The sequence below is a fragment of the Pseudorasbora parva genome, chromosome 14 (genome assembly GCF_024679245.1).
Source record: "Pseudorasbora parva isolate DD20220531a chromosome 14, ASM2467924v1, whole genome shotgun sequence".
NCBI lineage: Eukaryota > Metazoa > Chordata > Actinopteri > Cypriniformes > Gobionidae > Pseudorasbora > Pseudorasbora parva.
Window position 1 is genome coordinate 36403108 of NC_090185.1, and position 12572 is coordinate 36415679.

Below are 12572 nucleotides of genomic sequence, written 5' to 3' on the forward strand. Positions count from 1 at the left end.
AATTATTTAGTTTGACATCTTAATGGCTAAGATGAAAAGACTTACCTCTATAGCCTCATTTTTGATGACCGCGCCAGTGATGAGCACTTTCCTGAACGCCTGAACCAAATCAACAATAATCACCATCAATTCAATTTAATAATCAGGTTGACAAGTAGTTAAACGTGTGGCTGAGGGGGTGCCCTATGATGATGATGTTAAATAAACATTATGTTGTATGTTTCACTTGTTCTAATTCTATGATTATTGGGAAATAGGCCTAAGATTAACACAATTATCGCTCTAGGCAATCGTCTCGATCGCCTATAGCAAACGCCGGACCTGATCGTCACAGTTAAAATTTCAGCTCAGTTTAATTTCCTACCGTATTGGAGACAAATGTAAGCGCACCAATAGTGGGTCTTTCTCGTCAGGTTAGATACTGATAATTATTCACCCAAATCCCTTTATATAAACCTCTTTACTTAACCATCTGACTCATACATGTTTGTCGTTTTTTTAACACTTTTTTTTTTGCAGTTCTAATCTAATATCAGCCGTTATGTACGTTGATCCGTACTTTGATTTCTGACGGGAAATAGTAAACCATCCGGGTATTTTTGGAATACTCTTTCCAACATATTACGATTTGGGACGTACTAATTCTATTTTCGAATACTATTTAGTATGGATAGTATGCGAATTGGGAGGCAGCCTCATTCTCGTCAGAATAAGAGTCTGATACTACTCCTTTGGGCTGTGATTATGGGGCGTGTTTAAACCGAATCATCAATTGGATATCATCATTTTTGAGAGAAATAGTAAGGGTGAACGCAAATTTAATTTCTCCATACAAGTTCTCCATTTAGGATTAGAACAAATTCAACCCGAGCTCTATTTGGTTAACTGGAGAATTTCGTTACATATCTGTCCATCATCGTATCAAGCCCGCCCTGATGATTTGATTTGTCCGAACAGCTCCTGTACAAGCACAGTTGCTCCACAACGGAAAGTCCAAACCAAACTTTCCGTCCTCAAATGTTGTGGGCGGGGCTTAGTTCAGCTGGCATTAAGGCTAGGGATAAGCAGTCCTGATAAAATTATTTAAAAACACAGTGTAGTTGTAAGGGTCACATGACAACGATGTACAAAAAAACAGAAGAAAAAAAATCTTGCCATTTCTCACATACAGACATCTGTGAAAATGGCTAAAAAATCTTTGTAAAGAAACACATCTATAGACTGGAGACAGGCGATTGATCACCGGTTTTCACAAAAATCCCTGTTTTTGTAGTTTACATGGAGGTGATATTAAACTCAAAAGCTTGCATTCTCAGGTCCCCAAAACACTGTTGTGTAAATAAACGGGCAAAACAAATAAAACGTTTTCAGTTATTGGTTGGAAAATGACGTATAAACAGCCCCTTAGTTTGGTTTTCCGAGTTTAGTGCCTTGTTTGTTTCCATGGTTTCTATTTGAGTTACTCACTGTTCCCTGTTGATTAGCTTCCCTTTTAAGCCCTTGGTTTTTCTTAGTTCCTTGTCCTGTGTTAATGTTGTCCAGTTCTGTGTTTGAAATCACCCCCTACACCCTCATTCACTATTCTCTACATTATCCACTAATAGAGTTAACTTGAAGGAGTGAATGAAAACGAGTGAGTGAATTCGGATGCTGAGTGCGCTTGAAGGGCTGCTGCTTTTGCATAGTTTGTGCTGGCAGTAGAAGTACACAACTTCATTACTTGAGTAACAGTAAAAGATCTACAGGTCAAATATTATTCAATTACAAGTGAAAGTTGTAAAAAACTATGTTAAGTAAAAGTACAGAAGCATTTGTTTTTAAAAGTACTTAAGTAGCGAAAGTAAATTTATTTTTTTATGTCAACGCATTATTTTATTATTGTGTAAATGTAAACTATACCATCATGGTTTAATCCAGTCAGTGATGATCCATCTGACATACTAGCATACGACTAACTTAAATACTTGTATAAAAGTTACAAAGCTCTTTCCAAAGCTGCTGTCACTTTAAGGCCGAATGCACGGATCCAATACACTGATACACATCTGATATTCTCCAACTGTTCACCTTCACTGAAGACAATCATCTTTGTTTACGTTAACACTCGCCAAAATAAACATTTTGACATCCGTCTTCTTCCATTTTGCCATAAACTATAAATCAGTGTTCAATAAATGCTGTGAAATCATTGAACTTCATGAGACACTACTAGAGTGATTCCTAAAAGGCTTTCTGCAAAAACTCAAACACCTTTTAAAGAAAAACAAATCATCCACTGACTTTCAAAGCTGCTACAGAAACGACTTTGGACTTTGAGGACCTTGATAGAAATGTAAAGGAGTAAAAATAACGATAATTGTCTTTCAAATGTAGTGAAGTTAAAGTCATACGTTTCCAGAAAATATAATATTCAAGTAAAGTACAGATACTCAAAAAGTGTACTTAAGTACAGTACTCAAGTTAATGAACTTAGTTACTGTCCACCTCTGGCTGGCAGTTTAATAATTATTTAAAAACGTAGCCAACTGGCAACTCCAGTAGTAATGAAAGATTTATCTTGAACCCTGCAATAGAAACTAGCATGTATCTTACCTTAATCAAACTATATGCATGGTACATAACTCACACAGATTCTGTCAATCTCATGTTAATCTTGAGTACCTATAGAGTAGTATTGCATCCTTCATATCTCCCAAGAGTGTTTAGTTTGATAAGATTTATAAAAGAATCCAACTCAGTGTAAATAATTCAGAATGCATGAAATAGCATTAGACATCCCCTTTAATAATCAAATAAAAAGGAATTTATACCTGTATGATATAATGATGGACCATTTGGGAAATGGATGGATGATTGATTCACTTGCGGGTGGCATCTCCTAAACAGATGCAGGAATTCATTCAGTCCGCAAATCTCGCAGTGCATTATGGGTATTCTCTAGCCGTTGCGCATACATCAGTTGTACACTCATTATTGCAGTGAATTGTGGGATAGATTGCACTCAATTATCACCACTATGGTGAATGCTCATGGCAACCGTTCACTATTATTATTATTATTATTTTCAGATTTAGATTTTTTTTATTTAAATCAAAAGTTAATGCTTTGTGTTTCATCTTGGAGCTGATTGGTTAAGTTTATGGCTTAGAACTGATAAATATAATAATTAAATGACAAGAGGAAATTAATGTAAAAATTCAGTCTGCTAAAAAAAATAAAAATGTATGTGCTCACTGTTGCACTTCATAGGAAGTATTATAGGACATTTGATCTGCTGGTCCATCTAATACTTTTATTTATCACCTGATACAGTTTTAATCACAACCCTCATCTCATGTTGAAATATCAGCTTGTCTTGGCTGTCAAAGAAGATGAAGTGTAAAGAAAAGTCTCCCACAGCGTTTCCGTCAGGGAGCAGTCAATGCAGCCTGACAAGGGCAAAGAGTCAGCGCTCCTCTTGAAGAAAATATGGCCTTCTGTTCTTCTGATCTAGACGAGGAGGATGAGGAGCCCTCTTCCCTGCGGGACGGCGCTCAGAAAACATTCATCTTCAACACCAAATTGAACAAAGCTTTTGGTCCATGAGCTGAATGTACATCCGAATTCTCTTTTTTACCCGTCTCTTCCGGGATACCCTGAAATTTGGAATATTCCGATCTAATATGATTTCTGACCTGTAAGATTGACAGAATAATAATCATACACGGTGTGTTAATAGGCCAGAGGAGAACTGGCACCCCGACTGAGTCTGGTTTCTCCCAAGGTTTATTTTTCTCCATCATGCCCTGATGGAGTTTTGGTTCCTTGCCACTGTCGCCTTTGGCTTGGCTTGCTCAGTTGGGGACATTAAAATTATGATTAAAGTTATTCAACTAATTATACAAATAAAATTTATGTATTAGGTTTTATTTAATTCTATAAACTATAATACTGATCTGCCAACATTGTCGTTATATGATAAATTAAAATAAGCTGATAACATCACTGTTTTCTCCAGTACGACTGTACAGCCAAATCTAATTTTGTTGCAATATTATCCTGTTTGACACTGTGAAGCTGCTTTGACACAATCGTGATTGTAAAAGCGCTATATAAATAAAGTTGATTGGTTGTTGTTTAGTGCAATGCTTTACCAACTTAGCTATGCAAAATCTGAAATATTAAGCATATAAAAGGGAAAAATGCTTTAAAATGAAAGTGTCCTGCTGTCAATAGGAGCACAACTTTAGAAAACGCTCCTGTGCGTCATATTTAATTAATTAAAATATTGTCGAATAGGGGTGCAACTTTAGTAAACGCTCCTATGGGTCGTATTTCAAGGAAGTGACAAATGACCAGGCGTATTGGTTGGAGGACATGTTGGTTCGTATTGTATGTGAGTATTATTTCGCTGACAAGGTAACCAGCCAATCACAATGTAACTGATGCAGTACATCCTCTCATGTGACTTTTTACATAGATTTTCACGCCATCTTAGAATTGAGAACATAAAGAGCTCAAAGAAGGCCAAAGGACATTCCTTCATCAAAACAAGTATCCATTGGTTTTGCATTCAGTACATGTTTGGTTGAGTTTTTATTTTATTTTATCATCCTAGAAAACGAGATGGTACAGTTCTGCCATTATTCTCCATTAATACGCCATAATAATGGCAATTTCCTTATCCAGCTTCACTTACTACAGTTATGCAGAGGTGGACAAAGTACACAACTTCATTACTTGAGTAAAAGTAAAAGTACTACTGGTCAAATATTACTCCGTTACAAGTGAAAGTTGTACAAACAGATTTTTACTTAAGTAAAAGTACAGAAGTATTTGTTTTCAAAAGTACTTAAGTATCAAAAGTAAATTTCCTTTTTTATGTAAATGCATATTTTATTATTGTTGTATAAATGCACATTATGCCATCATGATGGTTTAATCCAGTCAGTGATGCTCCATCTGACATACTAGCGTACGACTAACTTAAACTCATTTAAATACTTGTATAAAAGTTACAACGCCCTTTCCAAAGCTGCTGTCACTTTAAGGCCGAATGCACGGATCCAATACACTGATACACATCTGATATTCTCCAACTGTTCACCTTCACTTAAGACATAATCGACTTTGTTTATGTGAATACTGGACAAAATGAACATTTTGACATCTGTTTCCTTCTATTTTGCTATTAACTGATCAATGTTTAAAAAATGCTGGGAAATTATTGACCTTCACGTGACTCTACAAGAGTGATTCCTGAAAGGCTTTCTGCAAAAACGCAAAGAAGAAAAAATCCTCCACTGATTTTTAAAGCTGCTAGAGAAACGACTTTCGACTTTGTGGACCTAGATAGAAATGTAGAGGAGTAAAAAGTACGATATTTTTCTTTAAAATGTAGTGAAGTAAAAGTCATAAGTTTCCAGTAAATATAATACTAAAGTAAAGTGCAGATACTCAAAAAGTGTACTTAAGTACAGTACTCAAGTAAATGAACTTAGTCACTGTCCACCTCTGCGGTCATGTAAGGAGTAGGATAAAACCAGGCTGGGACAGCATGTAGATTTCATGGCTCTAATTCAGTTTATACAGTACAATATGGCAATAGCAGTGTTAAATTCAAATCTCTGTATTGTTTTGTTGGCATTTTGAATTCATAGCTGCAGCAGCGGTGCGGTGAAGATGATGAACTTAGAGACGCTTCTCAGAGTTTTTACCATACAGACCGTTTTTGAAAGATCAATAGAGATGAAAATGAAAATCTTACTTTATTAACCCCCATAGATGTATGGATTACTTTTATAATAGATGGATATAATATACTTTTATAATAGACATTTTGGGCTGATTATAACTGATTTTATTCGTCTGAAAGAAGAATGTCACCTAGGACTTTGTAAATCATGGTCTCATTTTTATTTTTGGGTGAACTATCCCTTTAAGTAATTTTTATAAACGTGCCTTAGAAAAACACATTACTGGTGTGCATCTTGATACAAATCAATGCCACTGATATATTTAAAGATATGCTTTTCGTTAAAACAGCGCACATTTTACATTTAACTTGAAATGGCTTGAAATGTCTTATATCTATTGCAGTAATTCACCCTATAGATTGGGGGGGGGTGGTAATGCTATTTCATACATTCTGCCTTATTTACACTGTTAAATAGTTTATTCTGGTGCTAAACATGGCCAAAAAAAAAAAAAAAAATTGTTGGACATATGACAGTATTTCTGTGCTAAATACACTCATTCAGGATTCAAATAAGTTTCTAAAAGTTTTTTAGTGTATGTCCCTGTAGGACATCATAAAGGGTGGAATTCCTTGTATTGGCACTTGTACCTGATGAGCACACGCACACGCACACACACACATGCACACACACACACACAGACACAAACACATGTTTGTTTTTGTGAAATGTTGGGACATTCCTAAGGCGTAATGGTTTTTATACTGTACAAACCGTATTTTCTATCCCCCTACACCACTGTCCCTGCCCCTAAACCTACCTCACACACACACACACACACACACACACACACACACACACACACACACACACACACACACACACACACACACACACTCACTGCCCCTGCACCTAAACCTACCCATTACAGGAAACTTTCAGAATTTTTACTTTCTAAAAAAAACTAATACTATATAATTTAAAAGCATTTTGAAAAGTGGAGACATGGGTAGTGTCCTCATATTTCACCCACTCCTTGTAACACCTGTGTCAGACCCATGTCATTATACACATTTGTGTCTTCATATTTCACAAAAGCATGCCCACACACACACACACACACACGCACACACATGCACACACACACACACACACACATTAACAAGCTTCGTTCAGGTTACGGGAGTGGTCGGCAGTGCTGACATTTTGTTTTTAGACCACAAAATCAACAGTGTCACTAAAGAAGTGTGTTTCTGGTTGTGAGGGAAATATCTCCTTGTTCAGCTTCCCAAATATCCCAGTGTTAAGGGAACAGTGGATGTAGTTTGTTTTGCCGGAGTTATGCAAGTGTGTGTGTTTGTTCCCGGCCATGAGGTGAAACCGCAGGCGGTGAGTGAAACTGCATCAAATATGTCTGTTTTGTTGGCAATTGGCGCATTAGTGCATACAATGTGAACAACACAAACATTATAGTGAATCGAAAGTTATTTCCCTTTTTTAGGGAAGAGAAAGCGGTTTAACACATCATGTTGTGTATGTGTGTAATTGCATGCTTTCTTTGCAATAAGCATTTTTCCTCCGTTTATGTGAGCTTAGTCATTGTAACAGGCTCTGTTAGGAAAAGCTCACTACACTAAAATCCAAAAACCGTCACTTTATTCATCCCCTTTAAAGCACCACTCATAAGTTAACCTCTCATGAACTCTAAATCACCTAAATGTGAGGTGAATTTCCATTGAGATTTTACCCCTTCACTATCACACGGATATCTTTTGTAAACAGAAGCAGCTTGATGCTTGACTCATTCATCCATCATCATAACCCTCAATCCCGTTTGTGTCGTGCCAGAGCCCTTTGTCTCAGGAAATTAGTCTCTGATAACCTGTGTCCCAGCTACTGATCTCCCTGTGCTCACTCAGCCCCTGCCGCAGTGTTTGTGCTGCTTCACCAAACGCTGGGGAGACGGCTGGCCCGTAATGTAGTCCAGATCTCTGCCTCTCGTGCGTGCGTGCGTGCGTGCGTGCGTGCGTGCGTGCGTGCGTGCGTACGCACGCGCGTTGTGTTGTGTTGTGTTGAGGGCCGTCAGCATTCATTAGATGGAGATTGGACACACAGGAGCTAACCTCAGCTGAAAAGACAGAAATGTGAAAACACTCCAACAAGACATCAAAACAATTCATGAACTTGCATTCCCATTTAATCTTTGATTGATAACGGTAAACCAATATGTCTTGTTGTCCACATATAGAGGGGCTTGAAGAGAAGATTTTTTTGCCATCGGTCGGCAAACTGATAAAAAAAAAAGTGTACCTAATTGTATTGAATGTGCATTTGTTGTGTACTCCAAATATTAAAGGGTTACTTCAGCGATTAGCATATGGCTTTGTATCAGTAGAAACCCTGGAGTATATTCAAATGATTGTGCTTTCCTCATATCCCCCTGAGACAAGAGATTTATGCATTTTATTTCTGGAAAAATTCCTCCTATGATGCAACCCGTGCATGGGGGATGGAGATCACACTCACAGCTCAGCTCAGCTACAGGCACTCATTTAAACGGAGCTATGGTGAGCAATGTAAGTCTTTTAACTTCTCAAATTAATTTCTATGAAAGTTAAGCTTGCAAAGGCATGAACTGAAACGCCAGACTGAACTCGCGTTGTGAATGTATGCCGCGAGTGTAGTCGCGATACCCTCAGCTCTCATCACGAGAGCTCTTTTTTTTCACTCCTGCAGTTAGTGCTCAGTGCTGTGATACTTGCGCGGTGATTCACTCATTATATTGAACAGACACGTTCAGTTTTTAATTGTAGTGTCTTCTCCGCCAACTCAGTCACAGTAATCCAGTAGTGGTGGCTTTGGGAGTGGCCTCACAGGGCAGCGAAGCATTCTGGGAATTGTAGTCTTTTATCCCCATGAGACAAAAATACATTTTCTGTCTTTTCTCAGTCTAGAAGGAACCAAATTCAAAATAATTTCACATTTCTACTACATTGATGACCCAGTTTAAATACAGATTCATCTTCCCAGCGCTGAAGTACCCCTTTAAAGGTATAATTTAAGAGACTGTTTTCGCAGAGAGTGTAATATTAATAAAATAAAAGACAACTTAAAGGCACAATATGTAAGATTTGTGGATTAAAATATCCAAAAAACACTAGAACAGTGTTATATGTTTGTAGACTTGTGTACTTGCATTATCCAAATTTTTTCTAAGAATGTTTAAATCCAGAGAATTAAGCAACTTTGATCAGGACACGGACCGTGTGTGTGCGTTGCCAATCAATGGCATCATACTCGCGTTACCCTCGATTTCCTTTCCCCTCGATTTTTTATTTTTTTATTTTGTAGAAACACCAAAGATGCTTTAATATAGGATGTGTTTTATTAGACAGGTGAGCAACTCTTTGGATCATTCATCGACAGAAAACGAATAATTGTTATACAGCTCAACACAGTTAATCTTATTGATTAAATCTGGTGTTCTTGATTTACCGCAAGTACTATGTTTTACCATGGTTAATATCGATCTCTCACTGCAGTATGAACAAGTGTCTCATAGCCGCCGAATGAACGCACAGAGTAGCATTATAACTTTCAACACACTGTGTGTAATATGATAAACAGCTCTACATTACCCCAAATACACACGAGTGGAAGAAGAGGAAGTGCTTGTCTGCGGCAGAATTAAAGCTTCGCCAAATCAAGGAATAAGCAACCTCTAGCGTTTAGCCTCTAGTGACCACTTTTAAAAAGGACACTTTGTAATAATGTCAAAGGAAAGGGTTTACTTTAAGATACATTTAAATCATGTTTTATGTCTTTTGTCGTGTTGCCTTTAAAGAAGTACACTTCTTTTGAAGCATTGACTAACATACTAAAGCACATATAAAGTACCTGATTATGGTTATTCAGGCTCATGTTTTAAGTGAAGAATGTTTTATCTTGTTGAGAATATTAGTATTGGATGAGTTTGGTTGTTTTCCTTTCTGCAGACTGTCAGTCTGTAGTGATATGAGCATTGGCGCGACATTAGAATCACTAGAAGGAAAGCAAATCGTATTTTTCTTAAGAGAAGAACATATTTTGAACAGAATCCCTGTTTCCATTTTAATCGAAGTCTGTATAAATGACTTTGATTATCTTGATAATAAGATTATCTTTGCAGTAAGGTGAAACCAGCCGCACTCCATGTCTCTCTTCTCTCCTATTTTCTTCTCTTTTGAACGTGGTCTTGACTTTGAGTTCAGCCAAATGAAAGCTGTCTGTTCAGGTGGGGGATAGATGGGGGCAGATGTCAGAATAATCCATCACATAACACACAACAGATGTGTTCAAATGTTCCAGCACATGAGCGACTGGAGGCCCGGCCAGCAGGGGTTCGACCAGGAGCACGTCTCACAGGGAACGGATAACTTAGATTAGAGAGGTAAAAAGCACACTTGTTTCTGAAACGGAACAAATGTGGTCATCCTTTGTACTGAATATTTGAATCCTTGTACATCTGAGGCTTTGTTCAAACAAATTCGATCTTTGGGATTGACTAATATATCTCCATCGTTTTCCATTGCAATTACTAAAAAAAAAACTGAATGAAGCCAAGGGAAGTACTCTACAAATTAGAGCAGTTGTCAATGGGAAAAAAGGACAGAAAACTGGAAATTGTACATCATGGATAAACCTATGAGCAGCATGAGACAACATACAGTAAGCAACTGTATTTTTTCATATAGAAACTGGAGCTGCTCACTAAAAATTGAAGAACATATTGGTGTGAAGAAATAGTCAACAAAATCAGACCAAAAGTTTGTTTCGGGAGTTTGAAACAAACTTGCCAAAGTGAACATTTCCCGGAAAAGTTTGCTCCGGCTGGTAAACACCTTCGAACTCCCATTGGTCCATGGCGATGATGTAATGGGCAGGTTGGCTTTGGGGCTCCTCCCCTTTTTGATGTGTTAATCTTCTCCGGTCCATGTCCTCTGTTGAGTCAGTCAGGTCAGATCTCTGCAAGTGAAAAAATGAACACTGGAGAGCTGTTTTTATAGAAATTGAAGTGTAATTAATTGAAAGAGACACTGACACAGTTTTTTCATGTTTGATACTGTAAAGCTGCTTGCGCTTAAACAATATATTGTATAGAGTGCAAATAAATAGAAGTGTCCTTACTTGACTGTAGTGCTGAATTGCAGAGCTGGTGCAAACATCCACATTTCTATAATCAGATGCTTTCTGAACTGCTGTTTTCTCACCGGTGTCATTTTTGCTGTGTTTATTTTGTTACTGAGTGGAAAGCACACAGCACATATTTACATATTCATCTAAACACTGCTCTCTGCAGCATGGATGGCGTCAGGATGTTTGCTATCAGTAAATTGCTGGGCATGTATTTCTAACTTCTTTTTACCCCCAAGCGTAGAACGTAAAAGAGCTTCGACATTAGTATATCAGGGCCTTAATGGGATAGTTCACCCAAAAATTACAATTAGCCCATTATTTATTTACCCCCAAGCCATCCTAAGTGTGTCTGACATTCTTCTTTCAGATGAATACAATCTGGATATTAAAAAATGTCCTAGTTCTGCCCAGCTTCATAATGGCAGGGAATGGTAACTGAGATTTTGAAGCCATCCATCTATGAAAAAACTTTCCATATGTGGCTCCAGGGTGCTAATAAAGGCCTTCTGAAGCGAATCGATTTGTTTGTGTCAGAAAAATATCCATATATACATATACATATACATATATATACATAACTTTATCAACTAAACCGTTGGATGTAGGAGTATGCTAAGACGCCTTTCGTGGTTCAAACAAATAAGTCTGGCCAACAAACTCAAGCTCCTCAAACATTTCTCTTTAAGTGAATGATTTCATTTCGCCACCCATATTAATTGAAAAGTTTTCTTCAAAGTTTGCACTTTTCAAAACTTAAAAAATCACCTCAAAATAACTGGGGCCTTAACGCAGTATAATTCACTTTATTGGGAAAGAGCAAGTGGAAATAAATTTGAGAAAGAGTTTCAGTTCCTGCTCAAAATTTAGGGTTAGGGTAGGAACTCTAAATAAGCACAGTGTATAAACGTATTTGAATATAGCAACATTTAGACAGGGTCAAGTTTAAGACCCAAGACGGCAACCCATGAAATATTCATCAATCTGTCAATATTTCAACCAGCTTGTCACATTAGTTTGAAGTTTTGCCGGCTACACAATGCAACCCAGTTTGAACGTGTCCCCTTGGCTGCTGTACTATAACAGTGCATTCCTTGTACTCGCATGCAAATTTTCGCGTGTTCTGTTTCTCCATGGATTTAAACATTTATAGGCCATACTCAGGTCTGTTTATTTGTTTGTCTGCAGTGCCTACAACCATGCAAGGAATTATGGGAAACAAGACGAGCCCTGTCTCCCAAAACCTGCGAGGTAAGTCTCTCCACAGAAGGTCTGTTTTACAGTTCCCTGATTAAAAAGCACACAAATCAACACAATGCACACATAAATATACCTCTGAGACGAGCTTATCCCTGTATGACATAAATTAGCACACAGAGCCATGGAGTCACGCTCCGCAATCAAAGCGTGCGTGTGGTTTGGTGTGCGTTAGGCGAATCCAAATTGAAGCAGAAACTGAATGACTCTCCGAATTCCGATGTGATTTTATGGCCCTTTTATCCCGTGTCCCCAGAGTGGTCTAGAGTTGAACGCAGAGATTATGTTTCCCTCAGTGGAGTTTAGCACGTTATTGAAGTGAAGCAGATAAGCGGCGTATTTACATCCAGACCTTTGTTCTTCACAGTGAGTGCAACAACTGTTAACATCTTGTTGAAATTCAGTGATCATTATCTCGACAAAGCTTTAATTTAAACAGTCAGCGTGAAGTGTTTCAACGCTTGAGGT

The 12572-nt window shown here is 37.7% G+C and overlaps 1 protein-coding gene across 1 annotated transcript in view; it reads left to right on the forward strand.

Moving 5' to 3' along the window:
- anos1b (anosmin 1b) overlaps positions 1-12572 on the forward strand; it is a 157504-nt gene that overhangs the window by 63238 nt on the left and 81694 nt on the right. The window contains exon 3 of the mRNA XM_067416333.1: positions 12036-12098. Within this exon, the coding sequence (XP_067272434.1) occupies positions 12036-12098 (63 nt within the window). The remainder of the gene's footprint in view (positions 1-12035; positions 12099-12572) is intronic.